A 21,033-nucleotide genomic window follows, 5' to 3' on the forward strand; every position below is an offset into this window, starting at 1 on the left:
TCTGAGGAACATTTTTGTACCTGGCCTGCCCCATCCACTGGAGCAGGAAGCAGCGCACAGCCAGGGTTACATTCATATATAATTATTAGTAGAGATGCTATGACTTTATTATTTAGAAATCTGACCAATATTTTTTGACTAATAATTTTATACTCAGACTGATCCCTCCTCTCTAAACTGTTTCTCAAGTGCGCTCCCTCATCTCCAGTTCTCCACTCCACTGTCAGTGGCCAAGTCTCTCGGCCAAGTCTTGTGCGAGTTGAAAGCGTGTCCAGGGATGCATTGTGCCATATTGTGTCAAATCGCACTGCATCGCAATAGGGGTGAATTGTAACATATTGCAATAGTAGTTGCTTCATACATATCTTTAATGCATTGGGTCGTTGGCAATGCAATGAGATGTGTATTGCATCGCCTCATTGATGAAGATGCACATCCCTACATATTATGATTTTTTATAAAGATACAGGCACAAAGATGTAGGCCTATGCATATAATGGTTTTTATCGTGAATAGTATTCAGAATTAGATGACCATGACACCTAATTTCTGCCATAGAATTGGCAGAATTGACAAGTGCCAGATCTAGCATAAAAAGTCTAAATTGGATACCGAGATGTATTATGCTTTTTTACAAAGCTTTAAGTGAATAAATTTACTACTGAAAAACTCATAGTATTTGTGGGCTTCACTTCAGCTTCCGGCTTTGCAGTCACGTGATTTTAGGCAAAAAACAAACAACCAAAAGATTACGTTTCATTGCTTCATCGAAAATAAATTCCACAGCTAGAAATATAAAAAGAAAAACAATAAGGTTCCAATGCACTACGTGCTTTGGACTCTTAATAAATAAATCATGTCTACATGCAGTTTAAGAAATATATGAGCCTGATATAGTATTTTGTAGGAACTAAATTCTGTGCACGATTTAATACACCGTGCCCACAAAAACAAACAAACATATAAATAGTTTGTGGTATATACCATGGCTGGGTATATACCATTAGCGTATCTGTTACAGTTCTTAGCGGTATGTCATGGAAAATGTTGGTCATGGTGCAAATGGGAAATAAACAGAATGTAAAAATATGAATTATATAAATGACAATCTAAGACATGAACATTAAGGCATACATAAAGAAATACAGGTAGGCCTAAGCACTGGTAACTGGTGGGAAAGACAAGGTGAAAATTGGCATATAAGATGAATGTGTAATAAATGAATAGATGTAGTGTCAGAGTTAAGTGTAACAGTTAGCACTCACAGTATTTGGGTAAAAGCACATTTATTGGCTTTCACATTTCCAGTTGATCCATCCAGTACTTCTAGAAATTGTACAGGTTGGTGGGTGTAGGAGGAGTATGGATTAGATGAGCAGAGCAGGAATGCAAAGCTACAGGAACAATTGGCAGGCCCTTGAGGGTACAGCCCCAGTGACAAGTCAAGGTACAAACTGGTACCCTTTTTTCTGTGTAGCTGTTGTTATTATTATTATTATTATTAGTAGTAGTAGTAGTAGTATTACTACTACATATATAATAATAATAATAATGTTTATTTTTTTTATTAAAATACTAAGTTAATTTCCAAATATTCAAGAAAAACCTTAAACAAAGCTTCCAACATTTTAAGCGCCAAGACCTGCTGATATACGTCCTCGGGAGCACTGATGCGCGGTCCCGACGATAAGCATGTGACGCCTGCATCCGGGACACTTCGACGCAGACTCACTCTCCATCATGGCGGCGTCAGGTGAGGTTTATGTGGGGAGGCGGGCTGGGCCGGTGTGGATAATATGAGAAGAATATGCGGTTGTTGTCGCGACATGATTTATCGGGGCCCGACAATTTAATATTAGCGTCTTAGTACTGGCGTGACAGCATTGTTCGTATTTTTTGTGCACGGAGTGGGTTGAAAACCCGCTTGGTGTCCGAGAATTGACGCAGAGGAGACGAGGGGCAGGCGAGGGGTTGAATCTACAGTGCTATGCCAGATACTGTTCGCGGAGCTGCGACATGTCGTACGGGTAGTATGCAACGCTGAAATATCATGGCGCCGATGGCCCTCTGCGGGATAGGATGTCGCTTTCAGAGCGCGTGTGGCCGAGGCGGCGGCTCAGGCAGCCGCCGCGTCGGGAGCGCGTAGACTCTGCCACGTTTTGTTCAGCGATTATCAGCCGCTCGGCGGCACGGCGAAGCGCAGGCGCGGCGGGGAACGGAGGGAGGGGCGGCGCGCCGCGCGGCTGTTCTCGAGCTCCCCACGTGCTCCCCCGTAGGTCTGGGGACGCGAAAGTTTAAAGGGAGGGTCGGACAGCGCGGGGCGAGCCGTGCGGGGGGAGCGCGGCGTACGCCGAGTCCGTGCGGCCCGTCGTTAGTCACCCAACCCGACATTAGTGTACTAGCACTTCGGGGATATCCGGGCTGGGCCGGGCCTTGGCGTGTGCGGCGAGGCGGCTTGTGGTGCCGTGCTGTCAGTGAAGCGGCTCCGTGCGCTGAATATCCGACTCCCGAAACAATGAAAATGAAACTGTTGTGAAGTTACGCCTGGCTTATTGTGAGGTCAGGGGACGAATCGTGTGCGGTAACTCACCAGTACTACGTCTAAGTTATAGCTAAGTGGATAAGGCCGACTTTAGTTCGGATGCACTTCCCGCTTATACGCATTGCACGTGCTCATTTTACATGTCTGTTAGCTGGCTTAACTCGGTTACCCCAGTCGCTGACATGTTTGTTAAACGCGCCAAGCAGGTCTACTGACGTCTTGTGAAACAGCGCCGAAGTGCCCTGTTCACCAAGATGGTGCGTTTGGTGGAGATGATTGTAAAACATGGTGCGGGCGGGATCACCTTGGTGGTTGGGGGTGTGTGCTGGCTCGGCGCCGACGTGTTTTTCGGTGATTCAATGCCGTACGGAATGCTAGCTGGACTCGTTTGAAGCGGGCTGTGTAACACGTCTGGTTGCTTGCTTTTGTTCAAGGGTTCTCAGTCCAGCTCTCCATACGCAATATCGTGTAGTCATTGCTCATAAACTTTTAAGAAGACTGGTGTGGTTTTGTTACCAGGTCTTAAATTTTTATTTAGTCCGATATGTAGTTCAGAGCGTGCACGTGTCTGTACTAATTTGTGTTCTTTTCCGTTGTTAGTGTTCAATTCCATGTATTTGTGTTATCAGTGTACGTTAAATCGTTCGCTTTGTAGCTTTCGGTTCTAACGCAGATCTATAAACACAAACAAGCGATGTTCCCTTTGGAAAAATGTTCTGACATCAGGGTTTTCCCGCGGTGGTTCCGAGGCTCTCTTTGTTCTGATCTGTCAGGGCAATATCATTCTGAAACGCATGTGATTACGGTACATGTTTTAGTTACTGGGGCAGTCCGTGTACTGTGTTTGTTTATTTAGCGTCCACTCTCTGAGGATCTGTAGCTTCTCTTGGCGGTTTGAATGATCTTTGAGTGCCTTTCGGGTTGCATCTGCAAATAAATTAAATCCTTTGCATACTCAGCTAAAAAGGAATGATGTGCGAACAAAGTTTGATTAAAATTTTCATGATTGGGTTGTTTAACCTTAAAAATACTCTTCTACATGTAAAAATGAAATGGGGGGGCAATCCATATCCACCTGAAAAGAAACCACTGCAGATTAGCTTGTAAGCTGATTTCAGCACTTAGTTATCAATACCTACTTCTGTTCAAGTTCTTCCTGAGCCAGTAAAATGTGAAATTCATACATGAGATTTCAGCAGTTTTGGTGAATTTGGCTGTATCTGTTGCTTGGGAGGTGTGAGCTGAAATGTCACATCCACAAAACCAGACAGGACAGCTTGTGCTTCTATTGACCACAGCATTATTCAGGCTGTCTACTAGGTTCATATAGTTATACACGTTTTTTTTCTCCCCTCCCAGCAACCTTATACTTTATTGCTATTTAATATTAAATGTCTTGATCATTGTGGCAGCATTAAATGCACGAGAGTTGTCATGTCTTTAGCTTGATTCGGAATGGTTGGAGTCCCCTTGTCAATGAGTGAAGCATTGTAAAAATTGACTGTAGCATTCAGTTTGAGGTTTCCTAAAATCGATCACTCACACTCAGTCTGAGGATTTCATTCCAAACGGAAACTGCGGCTGCCCTTTTGATGGGATTTGCCCTTATGTACCAGTACAGACGCTCCTCTACTTACGAACGAGATACGTTCCGAACGGCCGTTCGCAACTTGAAATGTTCGTGAATCGTTATTCAAGATCATTTTAAGAGTATACGCAAGTACTAAGAACTAGGATGCTGAGAGTACGCACGCTACACTGCTGCGCGGCGGGAGTAGCGGCCTGAAGTTGTACTAGGCGGAATTGGCGCGCAGAAAGCAAATTGATGTTGCGGACAGGAAACGGGAGCCCAACGAACACAATTCGGACTTACAGTCCTCTTCGTTCGCGTGTCTGAAAGTTCTTAAGTAGAGGAGCATCTCTACTGAAGTCTTTTCTAAGTCATGGCTATTAGTTGTAACGTTTTTTTTTATTTCTGGTGTGTAGCTAAGAAGAAGAATAAGAAAGGGAAGACCCTGACCCTGACCGACTTCCTTGCCGAGGACAGTGGTGGCAATGCACCCGTGAGCTACCCCACCAAACCCACCAGCTGGGCGGATGAGACCGACGACCTGGAAGGGGATGGTGAGAGCAGCCGGCCGCATCGCTCAGCTCATCTCTACCGCTCTGTGCCTAATCTCTGTGTCACAGTGCTTTCGCAGGGGTCTGCTGTGCGTCTTGGTTTTTAATCCAGCTGATCCATTAAGCCTACTAAGGCCAAAATAACTGGAGTATGTTAAGTATGAAATATGAGTTTAGTAAATACCGCTGAGCATAACCAGCATGATACCTTATACTCAAATCCAGTCGATCGGTCGTGTGCTTTCAGTTCCTTCGGCAAACACATTGTTGTGCGTGTAGTTCATTGATTAGTTCCTCCTGTTCATTAATTTGTATTATGCTGATATTAATTGAGAGCACATACAACTTAAGAAGTGATTGAATAATGCTACTTTGTCAGACATCCTATGTACCCTGTGAAAATGTGATCCAACAGACCGAAGATGTTCAGAGGCTCTAATTAAATGGTCTGTTTTGATAAGACTCTGAAGAGCCCTTTCCATGTCCTCTGCTCTGTGAGATTGCCGTCAGAGTGCCGCATTTGATGTTGTTCATCTTTTCCAGTCTCCACCTCCTGGCACACAGAGGATGATGTGTACCGGGCCCCCCCCATCGACCGCTCCCTCTTACCCACGGCCCCCCGGGCTGCCCGTGAACCCAACGTGGATCGCACGCGGCTCCCCCGCAGCCCCCCCTATACAGCCTTTTTAGGGAACCTCCCATATGATGTCACAGAGGATTCAATCAAGGACTTTTTCCGAGGTCTCAGTGTGAGTGTCACCCTCAGTTGCATTTCTTTGACCACTTCTTTCTCTCCTGTAAAGGAAGCCTCTTTTCTCTCATTTATATCCTTTTTAAATTTTCTTAAATATACTGAACTCTGTTTTCCGTCACCTCCTGCAAGCCTCCTTTGACCCAAAGGACCCACTGTCCCTCTGCAGTGGAATCATTGCACGCTGCAGGTCACGTGATGCCATGCTGGCATCCACTGGCTAGCAGCCCACAGGAGTTTAGAAAAGACCTCAGTTAGCTCATGGGAGTTTTACTTACCCAAAAATGTTCTGAGGGCAGAAAGAAAAATGATTGGTTATCTATCGGAACCAATCGGATTGTAGAGGAGGCGGGTCCAAGCAATTACAGGGGGCCGCACCAACCATTCAGATGTCTTGGTCCCCCCTACTCTTGTTGCTTAGACCCAGGTCATCTACAATCTGGTTGGTTATCTTTCTGAACCAATAATTTTTCCTTCTGCCCTCAGAAAATTTTTGGGTAAGTGAAATTCCTACGAGCCCTCAATTAGCAAGTCTGTAATTGCTTGCTACTTAACATCCATCACCATAAATAAATTTGAACTGAAATGGCTTATTTACAGAGCTGTACGGCAGTGGTTGAAGACAGCGGACGAAAGTCACAAAGTGTGAATGGCTGCTGGGTTTAGGAGAGGCAGCTGTCTAGTTCTTCGTGTTAAACGTCTTAGGGCTTGCTGTGCAGCCTCACCTATCATTTCTGCTGTGTGGTGCAGATAGGGTTTTCTCCTGGTCTTTAGGGCTGAACTGAATTTAACTCGGAGCAGCATGAGGTTACATGCCAACCTCCTCAAAGATCAACATGAAGAGAAGACCTGTGACCTATAATAATATTTACAAATTTTATATTGTATGTGTATATATAAAGGACTGAAACAGCACATAAAACTAATAGTTTGATACAAACCTTGGATACAGCGGAGAGAAAAAACTTTTGAAATTTATTAAAACTGTAAAGATATTCAATTTGGAACAATTGTAAATCAAAGTTAGTGTGTCTTGATGTGTCTGAATAGCAACACCTAAGAAATGCTTTTTTGCACATTGAAAAACAAATATACATTAAAAAAAATGAATTATGAACTAAATCCAATTTTCTCTACTACTCAGTATGGTCACATGTCTGTAGTGATGAACACCCCTATAGCCTAAGTTATTTTTTAAATCTGATCTGAATTTCCTGGTAAAAACACCCTAGATGCCACAGGGAAACTAACTTGCACAGGCTGTTTCTGGTTTACTCTGGTCGCACAGACGCGCGGATGATGATGTCTCACATCAGTTAGGGTATCTTTGGGTATCTTTCCAGCCACATATTAGATTTTGGTATATCAGAGCTGACAGTCTTGGTCTTATCCTCTACTCCAAAAACCACTAAACCAAAATGATCCCAAACCACCGATTACGGCTGACTGTAGCCAGCATTTGCCATAAGACTCACAGCGAATATTTAGTATAATGTTTTCAATGCTGAACATCTGCTTGTGAGTTTAGATTCCGCAATTTACTTTTTCGTTTCATTGTGCTTACCAGACTCAGAACGACGTGCCGAACTGTACACAAGTACTGCTATATCCCATACATTTATACACACAAAACTGATACATATGTACATCAGAGATGCATTTTTTTTAATCATTGAACTGCTCTGATCGTTTATGTGTGAAACAGGTGGAGATTTCAAGTCCAGAGAATACAAATCCAGACCAGGATTTTGTTCCAGCCAACCAACAGTCTGGGACTCTTTAAGCTCAACTGGCAGGTTGAAACAAAATCTTGGTCTGGATTTGTGCTTTCTGAGCCTGAACTTTCCACCTCTGTTGTGATATGGGGCAAATCCTCAGCCTGCATAGGACGCCTGTTTGTGACTGTTGATCATTGGCTGCCCCCCCCCCCCCCCCTGCAGATCAGTGCTGTGCGTCTCCCCAGGGAGCCTAACAACCCTGAGAGACTTAAGGGCTTCGGCTACGCTGAGTTTGACGATGTGGAGTCGCTCCTGCAGGCCCTGAGCCTCAACGAGGAGGTGAGCCGCTTCAGGGGCCCTTTGAGGAAAAACACGAATGCTATGTCGTCCTCTGTGCTACCTGAGGGGTTTTGGTTGTTTTTCACGCATCTTACCCTCCTGCGGTAGAATAGGTAAAGCCCAGAATTAGGAGGGCAAAATCTACATTTTGCTTATGTATACTTGTCTGCAGTTACTTCCATGTGTGCGCGCTAGTTTTGCTTCAACTCCTTTCGTGGAGCATTACTGGAGACACATGATAGCCACATGATAGTTGATTGGCGCTTGTATGAGAAACACCACTTATCAGCAACCACTAGATGGCAGCCTTTAGTCATTCTTTATTGATCGATTTAAAGAATCATGTCAACTCATTCTTCTGTAAGGGGAATTCATGAGCTCTTGTCTGGTCACATTATAGAACCTAGGTAACAGAAGGATCCGTGTGGACATTGCAGACCAGTCTAATGAGAAAGGTATGGCTGCAGCAACCCCCCCCGCATGTCTCCGTTAATTTGCATACTATCCTCCCCTTTGAGTACTTTTACATCTATTCTTGCCCACCCACAGTTCAGATGAAGTGTGTCACAGGGAATCTGCTGATTAGGTCAGACTCTATGCCTTGCAGATTTAAATGCCAGAAATAAGTGATAATATTAGGACTGCAAGTCTCAGCCTTGTTTCGTATTGTTGTAAGCTACTGGAAAACACACACAATTAGACTAATTATCAGCAGTTACCTAAGGACCTGGTATAGACCAGTACACTCTCAATTAAGGATTTTACGATACAAGCATAATTAAACCCCTAAATGAAGTCTGAAAACAAACATTGGGAAAAAAAGAAAATGTAATTTGTATTTGGCCACCCAGTAGTTCTGACTCACTTTCCTGTGTCCAGTTGGTGTGATCAATCTGTTTGCCCCTAGTCGTGCTCATTCTGGGACAGTATTTCATTTCCTCTTGGGCGCTGACTCACCACTGCTCTTCCCATAGAGAGAGATGACCGCTCCATGTCTGGGCGCGACAGGAACCGGGGGGACGGTGGCCCCGACAAGACAGACTCCGACTGGCGAGCGCGGCCTGCCAGCGATAGCGACGACGGTCCACGGCGGGACGATGCCTTCGGTGAACGTGAGGATCCACTCATTCCGATAAAACGCCATATGACGGAGGCTCAGGCTCTTCTGATTGGCTGCGTCTCCTTCCAGGGTCACGCGACCGCTACGAGTCGGACCGCTTCCGCGACGGACCCCGGAGAGATGGCGATCGCTATGATGGCGGCAGGGACCGGTTCCGTGACCGCTACGATGACCGCGACCGCAGAGACTTTGACAGAGGTTAGTCGAAGTTGGACTAGAGCCTTTATGGGAATGACTTACAGGATCCGGGATCTATGTCCGACAGGATGCCATTTCTTCAGAAATTCCATTCTGATGCGTAACGACAGATAAATCACAGCAACGCCTTTCAGTTTGAATCTCTCCCATAACCTCATATGCAGGTTACGACTCCCGCAGTGGTGGGCGTCGACCCTTTGGCAGTGGTTTCCGACGCGACTACGACGACCGGCGCGATGAATCCGGGTTCCGGGGCAGCAGCGATCGCTATGGCGATCGATATGGTGACCGTGAAGACCGGTACGAAAGGCGGGATGATAGGCGTGAGGAGAGAGGTGGGTGTTCGATGGGAGTTATGGTGTGCTGGGCCACTGCCTCTCCAGACCGCCACTGGATAGTAGCTTTTGTGACCTCTAAGACAGACTGCTTGCATCATGCTTTTGAGTAGACAAGTGAACCTGGACACACTGAACTAAAAGGCAGGAGCCAGCTTTGTGTGGCCAATGGCTTTGACCCACCCCACCCGTCTAACCCAGGTCCCCTCCAGAGGCCCAAGCTGAACCTGAAACCCCGCAGTGTGCCCAAGGAAGAGGACCAGGGTGGGGCTCCCTCAGCCCCGACGGGTCGTGCCGCCTCCATCTTTGGCGCGGCCAAGCCGGTGGACACGGCCGCCAAGGAGCGGGAGGTGGAGGAGAGGCTGAAGAAGGAGCAGGAGAAGCTGCAGAGGCAACTGGAGGAGGATAAGGGCAGGGCACCAGAGCGCAAGCCCCGGGAGAGGTGAGCGGCGACGGGCGGCGGAGCCGGCAGAGCCCCCGCTCCGGAGTGAGCCACTGAGTTAGGCTGGCCTGCGCGTGCTCTCCTCTGACTGGTGTGAGGAGGCCAGGCCTCGACCAGGACAGGCAGAGATTTCGCGTGGGTCAAGGAACCGTTTTTGTCTCTGCATACTTACCAGCTGTTTCGGTTGCGGTTCATTACATATTTCAAGCGTCTTGGCAGCTGTGACACCCCTGCTGATGGGGCCCGGGGCTGCCTTCACTCCTGCAACTGCGGCTGAGCTCACCCTCTCCCTGTGTCTCCCCCCTATCCCCCCCCCCAGGCACCCGAGCTGGCGGAACGAGGAGCAGCCCGCGGAGCGATCACGCACTGGCAGCGAGTCCTCGCAGCCCGGCAGCACCTCGGGTAGAGGTAAGGGCTGCTCTGTTCTGCCGCTCCCAGGTCGGAGTCCGGCCGGTAGGTCGTTGGTTCCTCTAAGGTGGCTTTAGACCAGCTAACCTGCTGATGGAACCTCTTTGCTGCAGACTCCCGACGCAGGGAGAGTGAACGAGCCGTGGAGAACGAGGTGTTCAGCGGCCGCGAGGAGGACCCCCCCTCTCCGGGGAGCCGAGCTCCCCCCAGGCACGAAGCCCTGCCCCTGAAGGTGGTACCGGCCCCACCCCCCAAGGAGAACGCCTGGGCGAAGCGCAGTGCCGTGGGAGGTGGCAGCTCCAGCGAGCAGGAAGGCCGCTCCCCCACCTCCCCCAGCAGCCTGGGGCCCCCGAAGCTGCCCAGGTAAAGTGAAAAATGAAGTCCTCACTGCTAGAACCTGAGTTTTCTTTGCTGGTTCTTCCTGCTTCTTTGTCTGATATGTGTGTCTGTTTCAGCTCCTCAGGCTCAGTGGATGAGAAGCCCTCTCAGCGCAGCAAAGGTAAGGACGGACTGCCTGGGCCTTCAGCCCCCTCTATGGTTAGAGTGAGCGTACTGGTGCCCGGCATTACCAGTATAGGCAGCTGTGTCTCAGAGCCCCCTTCCCTCCCAGGGGCTCTGGGTTCTGCCTGCCTAAGACTGTAGGTCATTCCCTGCAGCACTCTTGTGAATGGATGGGCTTTATATAGCTTGAATTTGAGCAGCGTCACTTGTGTGGAGCTGTGGGTGTGGCCTTGAATTACCAGACAGAGCCTTTAAATGGGTATTAGGGGAAACTGAGGCCTCGCCACACGTGTGGAAATACACAGCAGTCAGAGGAACCAGTACATGTGACTGATCCAGCCACTGAAGCTTTATCTGTAGAGGAAGGGAGGGCCTTTGTAAATCGCAAGGCGCTGATGGATATTCCGCTTGATGAATGACCACTGTGATATTGGGACCTGTTGAGAGGGTCACCGTCATGTTTGGTGGGCTGGTTGTTGGCTCTCGGATGGAAGGGTTGAGGATGCGGGAGAGCATCGTAGACGTTGATAGACCTCCGTTCTAAGCCTCTTTGGCCGCTGGGCCCCTGGTGTTCCTTGGCGTTCTCCTCCTCTACGCCTCCTTTGCCCATGTGGAATTGCCACACCACTGTTTGCCCAGCATGTGACGTCTCACTTGTGTGGAATCGTCCTGGCATGTGAAGCACAGAGACATTTGGAACAATGTGTCTGGGTCGGTGAAGAGTGCAGGATGGCCAGTCCTGGGTGGCCCTTAGTGGGCAAGAAAAGGGCATCCCTTGATGCTGAGGGAATCGCACGTTCCTTTCCTTTCGCCCTCTACCCACTTTCTTGCTCGGGTACCTTTTAAAGCTTGGTCTGCTTCCCGAGTGTTGGAAAATCCCATGTGGCTGTTCGTTTACTGTTCAGCTGATGGATAGCCCTGAGGAGTTCATGATGGCTGCTATTTAGGGTTAAGACCCAGAGTCCTGTGCGGTTGGTTGCACCATGCCACCCTTCCTTAGCACAGTGCTCTTCTTGCAGATGAGAACAAGGTGGAGGGTGTGCACCGGGACCGGGGCCCTTCACGGGGCCGGGGGGGCGCCTCCGTCCCTGGGGCGGGCAGGGGCAGAGGAGATGCTGCCAGCCGAGACCGCAGAAAGGAGCCAGACAGGTCAGCCTTCATGGGTGACAGTGCAGGGTCCCTCAGCACCACCAGCCTCTAGGCTCTGAGCTCAGCAGCATTTCCTTGAGCTGCAGATAGTCGTGTCCTCCTTGGTTCCTTGTACTTTTGCATGTCTGAAATCACTCCCTTTAGTATTAATTGGTGTCATGTGGAAGACATTGGCAGCCACCAGGGAGTATTGGTCAGAAGCTCTGTATTTGGTCTCAGGTGACACATGAGAGCGTTTCAGCTCCACTCAGAAGACTGGCAGAGTTTAGGGACCCTGCATAAGTCCTCTTGATTCTCTGGTGTCCTGTGTTCACTTGTAAATCAGGGCTTCCCGTTTAAGTATTAACATCGCAGCTTGTTTCTCATGACCCCGGGTCACCCTAAGTGCTGGTTTGTCCGTCCTCGGAGCCCTAACTGCTTTCAGTGGCTTGAGTGGTGGGTGTTATACCCAATGAAGCACGTTTGACTTCCTTGTTGCATTGATTACAGAAAGGATGGTAGAAGAGAGCGAGACTGCAGACCTGTGCCAGAGCCAAAGAGATACGAGGAATCCCCCAGCCCTGTGAGTGTCTCAGCACAGCGCCCCCCTCAGGCCTCTCACGCTCAGCACACTTGCTTGCTGTGGTCGTTAAGCATTGTGACACTGCTGGAAGGGCTGGTGCATAATTAGCGTTCTGTAAATATTTACAAATCAGTCAGATCATCAACCTCAATGTGAACCTGATGCCCATCACGAAGGGAACGGAGCTGAAACGATGCAGTTTACTGCCGCTTCATCAGCAAACGGGGAACTTTCGATCCTTTTGAGGAGTGTCTCGGTCTGTTTGAAACAATAAGCACCACTGTGAAGTCACGTCAAAGATGACTTGTTATAAATTGTAGTAGATCTTTATGGAATTTCTGGCAAATTTCCTGCTTGTTAAATTTTATCAGGTTGGTACCAGAGTTTCTTGGTGAGTTTCTTACTCGTAGTACCATACAGGCTGACTATGATTATATCATGTCAGTACATGCAGACACACGGTGGTATCTACATTTTTCATGACTACCAATGACCATTTGCAGCCGTATGTTTGGTGATGGGCTGCACACCTGGCTTTTGCAGACCTGACCGCCCGCCTGCCCCATGCTGGCTGCGGCTGTTGGGCCTTCGAAATCCCCCTTGTCGCTCCCTGGCTTCAGACTTGCTAATTCTGGTCCACAGAAATTCAGCTCCGCCAGTAAGTATGCAGCGCTGCTAATGGACGGCGACCAAGGCGACGAGGCAGAGGATGGCGTGGAGTAGGAGGAGAAGGAGGAAAATGAGAAGAATGAATTAAAGAAGTCCGAGAAACAGATCCGATCTTCACACCGGGAGGCGCACCAGACCCAGCTCAGCCGGACTGGACCTAAACATAGTACAATACTGGACTTGTTTTAAAATGGGAATAAGGAAATGGAAATTGAATAAATAATTATAATAAATAAAAAGTGGGGAAAAAAGATTAAATCATGGCTTCAGCTCCACTTTTTAGCATTTGTTAGTGTGAAACGGGGGTGGCAGGTTTGCTCAGTCCATGCTTTGTATGGAGTGCCCCCCCCCCCCCCCACCCCAGCCACTGGGTTTCAGCAGCACATGAGCTGTTTCGCTTGAGTCAAATTTGATCATCTTTTCATGGTTACAGACACCAGTTCGCCAAGCAGTAAGTGATCTGCGTCGGGTTTTAGCAAACATGGTAAGTTCCTGGGCAGTGTCGGCCATTGTGTCGACTCGGAGTTTTTATTTTTTTAGTATTTCGAGTGACGGGGAGGGTGGGGGCTATTCTGAGGCAGGCATGGCTATGCGGACAGCGTTCCCAGTAGGACATACGCAGGCATGGCTATGCGGACGGCGTTCCCAGTAGGACATACGCAGGCACGGCTATGCGGACAGCGTTCCCAGTAGGACATACGCAGGCACGGCTATGCGGACAGCGTTCCCAGTTGTATGCTGTGCTGGGTCGTCTGTTGCCTGGCTTCTTGGTGCCGTGGCCTCTTGCCAGGTGGAAAAACACTTTTTTTTTTTTTTTTTTTCCTTTGAAAGTTCTTTCGCAAACTCGAAGATTCAGAATGACCCTTCAAGTGACACAATTTTACTCTTTAATGCTTTAGGAATGTTTCACCTCTGCTGAGCTGTTTCATACTTGGGTGGTGGGGGGTGGTCACGTCCAAATTTTTGCACTGTGCTGGACTCTTAAGATTCCATGTGATGTAAGACGGCCTGACATTTAGCTGAAGAACAATGTCCTTGGTTCCATGTGGAAAGGTAATGCTGCTTTTAAGTAGGTGGGAGGTGGGAGTCTGCTTAGCGGAACGTCAGCTCATTATGCAGTGATCCAGAAGGTGCATGGCGCTCCACACCTAGTACGTGCTCTGCCATTCAGGAGAACCATGATGCTATCAGGCCTCAGAAACTGACCCCTGCTTTAAACCCTGGGAGTGATATTCTCCAAAATCTTCCTCTTGTCCTTTCTTCCCCCTTGCCTTTCGTTTTTGGGAGCCATTTTTGACTTGTGTGCTCAAAAACAACAAATGGAGAGAATGTGCTTATCCACTAACATGCACTCAAAATGAAAAATGTATTAAATGCAAGGTTTAGTTTTTTTTTCCTGTTATTCCGGGGCAAGGTTTTTCATGTGTTTTGATTGTAAATCAAATGTTTTTTTTCCTATTAAAAATTACTTGCAACCTCGTGTGTCGGCTGGAAGGAAGCCAAAATGAGGGGGTCTCGTCTTCAAGGAGTTTGTGTGAAGGATAGAATGGAGACTTCCTGTCTCTTCCCTAAGCAGCCCACCCCATGCTCTCTAGCTGTCAGCTGCTTGTATCATGAACTTTGACCTCTGACATGATCGTTAAGACGAGAGACCTCTTTGGACTCAGTGGAGCTTTTGTCATGGGGCATGATGGGAAACAGGCTGCTCTGTGCGACTCCAGAGAGGTCGCCAGAACCCAGCGTTCCTGAGGAGGAGTCTGAGACGGCTGCAGATGTGGTGGGTCACGACTTTGTTAACATTTTCCCAGCATCCAGCTCTGTCTCCCACATAGTCTGTTTCCAGCTCCAGCGATGGTAGGACATGGGTCCGGAGATCCATTCAGTTCAGTGGGAACTAAGCTTCAGAAAGGTGTTAGATGGGCTTTGAAAGGGGATTTAGCATCTTAAAGTCAAGGTTTCCTAAGAGTCAATGTTTATGCAACTGCTTTGAAGCCATATGATTTTAGCCCCTTTGTAATACTCAACCTTTGTGATGATTCTCAACACTCACTGTGTTTTTGTAAACCTCCGATGACCTTTGTTCTGAGTAGGAAGGTTTACTTTGGTCGATCTATTGCTTTAGTGCTCAAGCAGACTGCAAATCTCTAAAACTAGGGCTCAAAATTGCTCACATTGGTCTGGTCCAAGAGACATTCGAGGCTCGTGTGTTTTGGTTTTCTTTGTTTCATTTAGGTTTCTTCACAAAGCCTTGCCACTTTTTTTTTTTTACTTGAACTTTCATATATTTTGAAGACCGCTTAGGTAAGGTGATCTGTTTTCTAATGACCGATTAAGAGATTCAGAGGTTCATCAAAAAAAAATAAAAAGGACGTCTCATGGTGCTGAATGCACTAGGGTCCACCACCCCAGGTCACATAAAAATGCATTGCATTGACCTCCAATTTTACAAAGTTATTTGGTAATTGCATTTTTTTTTGTAATGCAAATAGTTATAAAATATGTCCCCCACATGGCACCGGACCTTCTCTGAGCCTCTACCTCCATTTCCACTACTGCTGTTTTTCTGTGGCTATTAATATTCCCGGTTCTGCTTCCGGCTTTTCTGTCCTGGAGTCTGAGAATAATAAACATTTGTCCTGAGTGCTGACAGCCCCAGGGGCTGCAGCCCCATCGCTTGTTTGGCATTGATTTAATGGCGGTTCCTATTCTTGGCTAAACTCATTAACACTTCCGGCCCTTATAAACATAGGCAGCTGCCTGTGTGTCCCCCACCCCCTCCCAATAATCTCCCAAACAAAATGGAACTTCGGCCTTTAGAAGAAAGGCAAAATGTCAGCTGCTGCCGCCAAAACAGGAAAGGAGTGTGTCCTGGAACCTTCCAGACAGCTTGGGTCTCATTTTTTTTTTATACGGTGATGTTTAAAAAAAAATTGTTTTGGTCTCCAATTAAAAATAGCTAAAGAAGCTAAAAATGACACCATAAGTTCACTGCATTTTTCTCTCTAGTAAATTTAGTACATCTTTGATTATATGGTTTGAAAATGTGCCCACACCCTGCCCTCAGTTCAGAATTGTTTGTCCTTTGCCACTGGCTAAAACCACAAGTGTTAAATTAAGGGCAAACTATATAGTGTTTTTTGGGAAATTCCAGCAGCAATGTGTGGCAATGAAATGCCACACCCCCTGGTATGTGACTCGCAATTGCTAGATTCAGGCGTGTTTATTTCCTGACAATGTGTTTTGAAACCTTTCCCGTGATATTCCAGCAGGGGGTGTTGTTCACAATCAGTAATGCTACTCTAATGGCATAAGGACGTAGTGTGATTATGACCAATCCAGTAGTGGCACACGTAACTACACAGTTCAGGATGTCTCATGCTGTCTGTTTAACCCAGACTCTTCCCACATTTAACAATTACTTTCAAATGTTCTTTAAAAAACATTTTCCCAGCTGTGATCAGAGAAATGTATATGTTGGATTCTGGCCCCATTTCACTGGCCTTTTCCCACAGCATCGTCATTTTTGGTTTGGTACATTTGGGACATTTCTTTGCTATGATGATCACTTCAGACCTTTTGAATGGATTCTTTGTCGCTTCATCTCTTCGGTTCATATTCAGTTCGTATCCAGTTCGTTTAGGCGCCTTGGATCTCTCCCCAGCCCCCCTGAATCACTTTCTGTCTCTCTTTCCTCCTCTTTGCTCTCCTTCCTTCCCTCTCTCTCCCCCCCTCCCCCCTTATTTGGACTCATAGGACCCCTTTGTTTTACTTTCCCTATTTTATCACTCCTTAAGCATTCCTTCTTGATTTCTCTGTCCACATCCCTTCTCTCCTTCATCTCCTCCACTCCATTTCAAGTTGCTCTCTGTCCTCAGTTAGGTGACTGCAATGACCCCCCCCCTTCTTTTGTATTTAAACAGAAAATGCCCAGATCTCAGTTCTAAACATAGCTTCCTTTCCCAGTCCCATAACAGCTGGGGTTCGGGTGGTGGGGGGTGTTTGACCTGGAGGTTAAGCGTCTCCTCTCCAGCCGCCCCCCCCCCCTTCTGCCATGGCCTCCTGGAGGCAGAACCTTGGCTGAAGCCCCTATGCACACGGTGTGTCCCTCCTAAATGGGGTCTCACTGGCGACTTGGCTGCAGGGCCGACCCGTGGCTCTCTGCTCGGCGCCGGCATGGTGGGGGCTGGGTTAGTCAGTGGTGCCCAGGGCTGCTGCAGAATTCCCGCAGAAGGGAAGCGGCAGGGAGGGACACACTTCTGCTGTCTTTGGAGCTGGGGTGGATTGTAAAACTCTCGACAGTAGATGTAAACAGGCTGTAGGATCTAGGACCAGGGCTGGCAGTCTGTGTTTGTGTGTGTGGGGGGGGTGAATACCTGAGAGTGTAGGCCAGGGACCAACAATCCTATAAAAACAAAATGTGCTAGCAGCTTATGACCAGGATTGGAGAGGGGGGTGTGTATCGTGGGGGAAGGAGACTGACAGAGGGTGTTGGATACTGAACAGGAATTCCCCTTAAAAGGGGCAGAGTTTCACCCTGCGCATTTGTGAAATTGAAATCAGAAGGAGCTGGGAGCCTTGCATCCCGCCAGCATGCGGTCGAGCCCAAGGAGCGTCCCAGCAGAAGCGACTGGCGGCGCTGGCCAGGAAGACCAGTGTTGGGCATTTCAGGTCCAGAAGCTACAAATCCAGACCAAGATTTTATTTCTACCACAGCGTGAAATACTCTGTGACTGTGACTCTTTATGCTCAACTGGTTTGTAGAAACTGGATTTGTATTTTCTGAACTTGAAACGCACAACACTGAGAATGACCGTATATTTTTGCATTGTGAGGTGGAAGGATGCATGACTCAGGCCTCAGATGGGGGGGGGGGGGGCTCTCATGCCTAATGATGAGTAAGGGGGGAGGGGGGGGGGTGGCTGTAAATATAAAAGTTGCTTTGTTTATTTAAAACATTGGATTTATTTATTTAGATTTGCCTGCTGCAGTGGTGCAATAGAGAGTTTGGGGGGGTGAATATCCCAATGATGAGGGGAAGCCAGTCATAGAGACATTGTGGGGGTGAAGAGGGAAGAATATAATGTTTTTGGGGTGAGGGGCAGCAATAATATTTACGAAGAATATAAGCATGAGAAAGACAAGCACAGGATTCCTACAATGGCTGTGAATGTCTCTATGTGAGTGTGTGAGCAGCCTGTGAGTCTGACCGGGAGCCAGGAAAAGGGGAAGGGCCTTGCTGACAAAAACAGCTGCCTGAGAGAGCGCTGGGGAGGAGAAAGCGGGGGGACCGTGAGGGAGAGGGAGCCCAGCGAGCCTCAGCCAGCCCCAACCAGCCAGCCAGCCCGCCAGGGCGCACAGCCTCCCGTCCTCTATGGGTTGTGCCCTGAGCACGGACTGCTGCGAGGACGAGGCAGTTGCCGTGACGCCCGAGAGGCCGCCAAAGCGGGGGGGACTGCAGCAGACGGACAGCAAGATGCGGCTGACCAAGGTAGGGAATCAGCCCCACAGACAAAAGTTAGCTTACTCTCTTTATTTGGTGCCTGCCACCACTGTCAGCCAACTGAAAACAGTTGTGATTGTGTGCGTGCATGCGTGCATGCGTGCGTGCGTGCGTGAGTGTGTGAGTGCGTGAGTGTGCGAGTGCATGTGTATGAGTGCCTGTGTGTTTGGGATTGCGGGCACGGCGCTTCCTCTCATGACGGGAAGTGTGGGAATGCTGGACCACATGTGGCAGCTGCATTGTTGACATTGAAGCGCTTGGGGCTGAGCTCAGATAGTCTCTGCCTCACACTTTATGTCTCCCATATGAACTGAGAGAGACAGCAAATCGTATCAAAAAGCAGCAAAAGGGATCGCTGCATCACCGTAGCATAGTATGAAACAGTGAGGCCAGCACTTTAGTGATAACCTTTAAGAGGCATAAGCAGGAGTGTGGCTTGGTGAGTCTTGCCAACATGTGATCTTTTGTAAGCACTGTAATGTGACCCTTTGTTGCGTTGTAATTTTTTTAGTACTCTGTTCCACATCCAAAAGCGCAGAAGTGTATTTTGCCAAGAGCCCTGTCATAACAGTAGCGTTGTATCTGCTTCAGCACCGCACTCCCTCTGTTCCTCATGCTGCAAAATGCATGACGTTCAGGGATAATGAGAGAAAACGCCATTCGAGAAAATAATTGGCCCATGCTGCTGAAACTTTCCCCAAAGTGATAAAACGAAACTGACAGAAACGGTCAGGGTCAGAATAAAGGATACATGTGCAAAACTTCATGTGACACTCGTTAATGACTTATAATTAACATAAATGTGAACTTCATTTATGAATAATAAGGTCTGGAAAAGTCTTACATAGGCTAATGATGTCGAAAATTGTTTTTGATGCTTGTCACCTGCTGGTGTTTTTTTTGTTTTTTGGGGGCGGGGGTGGGGGTGGGGGGCATGTGGCTAAGACCATCTGATCTAGTGTTTAATTATGCCGTAGATCTGTGTGGCTGATCTAGTGTTTAAGTATGCCGTAGATCTGTGACCAGCATTGTGCTCTATCATATGTTTGACGCATTTGAGGAAAAAGCAAAAATGATTGACTGTCTCCGTGTGTGTGTGTGAGCGGGTTTACCTATCCTCATGAGGACACAATGTCCCCATAACGTGATAAAAATCTGTTTTTTTTTCCCCTTATTGGGACCGGTTTCCTGGTCCCCATAAGGGAAAACTCTATTTTATAAAAATTGGTGACTGCTATGAAAAAACTAAAAATGTTGTTTTTTGTTAGGTTACTTATGGTTATGGTTAGGGCTGGGTAGGGGTTAAGGTTGTCATAGTTAGCGTTAGCATTTTTCCCATAGAAATGAATGAGTGGTCCCCATAAGGATATGTTTACCCGACATGTGTGTGTGTGTGTGTGTGCATGTGTGCACGTGTGTTTTGCTTTGTGCTCAGAATTGCATGTGGATCAGTGATCACTACCCTGAGTGCACTGAGCTTGAGGAAGGTGTGAGGAGATATTGTGTGAGATGATGAAGTGGCACTAGGGCGGCGCTCTTCATCTCAGTGCAGACGGCTGAGTCGCCATCCCACACTGCCACAGTGAGCTCCTCCCAGTGCACGCCTGCTTCCAGCTTGCATACTACTTCCTGAGAGCATGCAGTGGATTTCTATGGGTTGACGCACTTCCTTGCTTCCTGTGACCGTGACCCGCCGGGGCGTCACGCCAGCAGCACTCCCAGTGTGCCGGAGACGGCATGACACCTGCTGCGGACACCTTCACGCACTCAGATGTGCTGCTTGGATGGAAAAGGGGGGTGCAGTCATAGTGGTGAAGCAGGCGCGTGCTGGGGACATGGCTGGGGGTGTCTGAGCACCTGGCTGTTTTGCCCAAACTATTTAATGTGAACTTGCATGTCAGCTTTAAAGACACAACCCTGCTTTAGACTTACCTTAGTCTGTAAAACAGCCATTTGTGTTTCAGGAAAAAAGGAAATGGTCAACACACGTTTCCTGTGCCCTGTTCTTTCTGTCCATAAAGGTGCTATCACGTGCTAACTCAACAATTACCAGTTACTCACCCATCAGTCCTAATTTTTCTTTTTCTGGGTTAGAGTGGCATCCCAGCAGCAGTGTAATAAGCAGAGTCCCAGGGCAGAGTCTCATCCAACAAGCAAACTTACCAAAAATGGGCTGAGGAATTTTGTCCCTTGACTCGTACTTCTTTTCCCCGCTTTGGTACGATGTTTTCACTCTGCTCCATGGTTAATGCATTATGTGGATAGGAAATGAGCTGGACTTTGGAAGGGATATGATTCAGCATTTTATTAACTGCTCATGTAATATGCATGTCAGGAGACCCAAGGCGCAGAAGCTCCCCTGAATGGCTCCCCATGCCCCTAACCCACCATGTGCTTCCATATTCTTTCCTCTCCCTCTTCCTTGCTCCGTTTCCTCTCTCTACAGCTGTACCTTATCAAACTTTGGCTCTTAGCTCACTCTCCATCATTCCTAAGTCAACACCCCTCCTCCATCTTTCGTTCCTTCTTTTCCAGTCTTCCATTTTCTTTGCTCCCTCCTCTTCCTCACATTGCTATCACGCAGGTTTGCTCACTTCCCCAACACCATCTTCTCTCTCTCCTTAGACCTTTTCATCTTCTCGTCTTGCGTTTCCATGGCCAAGCACTAAGCAGCTCTC

General features: G+C 47.9%; 2 protein-coding genes across 6 annotated transcripts in view; both read left to right on the forward strand.

The window, feature by feature from the left end:
* The first annotated feature begins 1,621 nt into the window (after positions 1 to 1,621).
* Positions 1,622 to 13,113, forward strand: eif4ba (eukaryotic translation initiation factor 4Ba). 3 transcript variants are annotated; one of them, XM_023805107.1, is made up of 15 exons: positions 1,622 to 1,753; positions 4,529 to 4,666; positions 5,207 to 5,412; positions 7,355 to 7,471; positions 7,872 to 7,926; positions 8,446 to 8,583; positions 8,661 to 8,789; positions 8,954 to 9,124; positions 9,326 to 9,566; positions 9,886 to 9,974; positions 10,088 to 10,337; positions 10,430 to 10,473; positions 11,495 to 11,624; positions 12,114 to 12,186; positions 12,829 to 13,113. In XM_023805107.1, the coding sequence occupies exons 1-15, from the start codon at positions 1,741 to 1,743 to the stop codon at positions 12,907 to 12,909; spliced, it is 1,875 nt and encodes a 624-aa protein (XP_023660875.1). In that variant the 5' UTR covers positions 1,622 to 1,740; the 3' UTR covers positions 12,910 to 13,113. The 3 variants fall into 3 exon arrangements, with proteins under 3 accessions (XP_023660875.1, XP_023660876.1, XP_023660877.1); XM_023805108.1 differs by lacking the exon at positions 11,495 to 11,624; XM_023805109.1 differs by lacking the exons at positions 11,495 to 11,624; positions 12,114 to 12,186.
* A 4,650-nt stretch (positions 13,114 to 17,763) lies between these two features.
* The window catches only part of tns2a (tensin 2a), a 36,451-nt gene continuing 33,181 nt past the window's right edge, over positions 17,764 to 21,033 (forward strand). For 2 of the 3 annotated variants that reach the window (XM_072713817.1, XM_023804944.2), the window contains exon 1: positions 17,765 to 18,343. In XM_072713817.1, the coding sequence (XP_072569918.1) occupies positions 18,227 to 18,343 (117 nt within the window). In that variant the 5' untranslated portion in view covers positions 17,765 to 18,226. Of the gene's footprint in view, positions 18,344 to 21,033 lie in introns of all 3 variants that reach the window. The other variant, XM_072713816.1, reaches the window with a different exon arrangement.

This window comes from Paramormyrops kingsleyae, chromosome 6, assembly GCF_048594095.1.
Source record: "Paramormyrops kingsleyae isolate MSU_618 chromosome 6, PKINGS_0.4, whole genome shotgun sequence".
Lineage (NCBI taxonomy): Eukaryota > Metazoa > Chordata > Actinopteri > Osteoglossiformes > Mormyridae > Paramormyrops > Paramormyrops kingsleyae.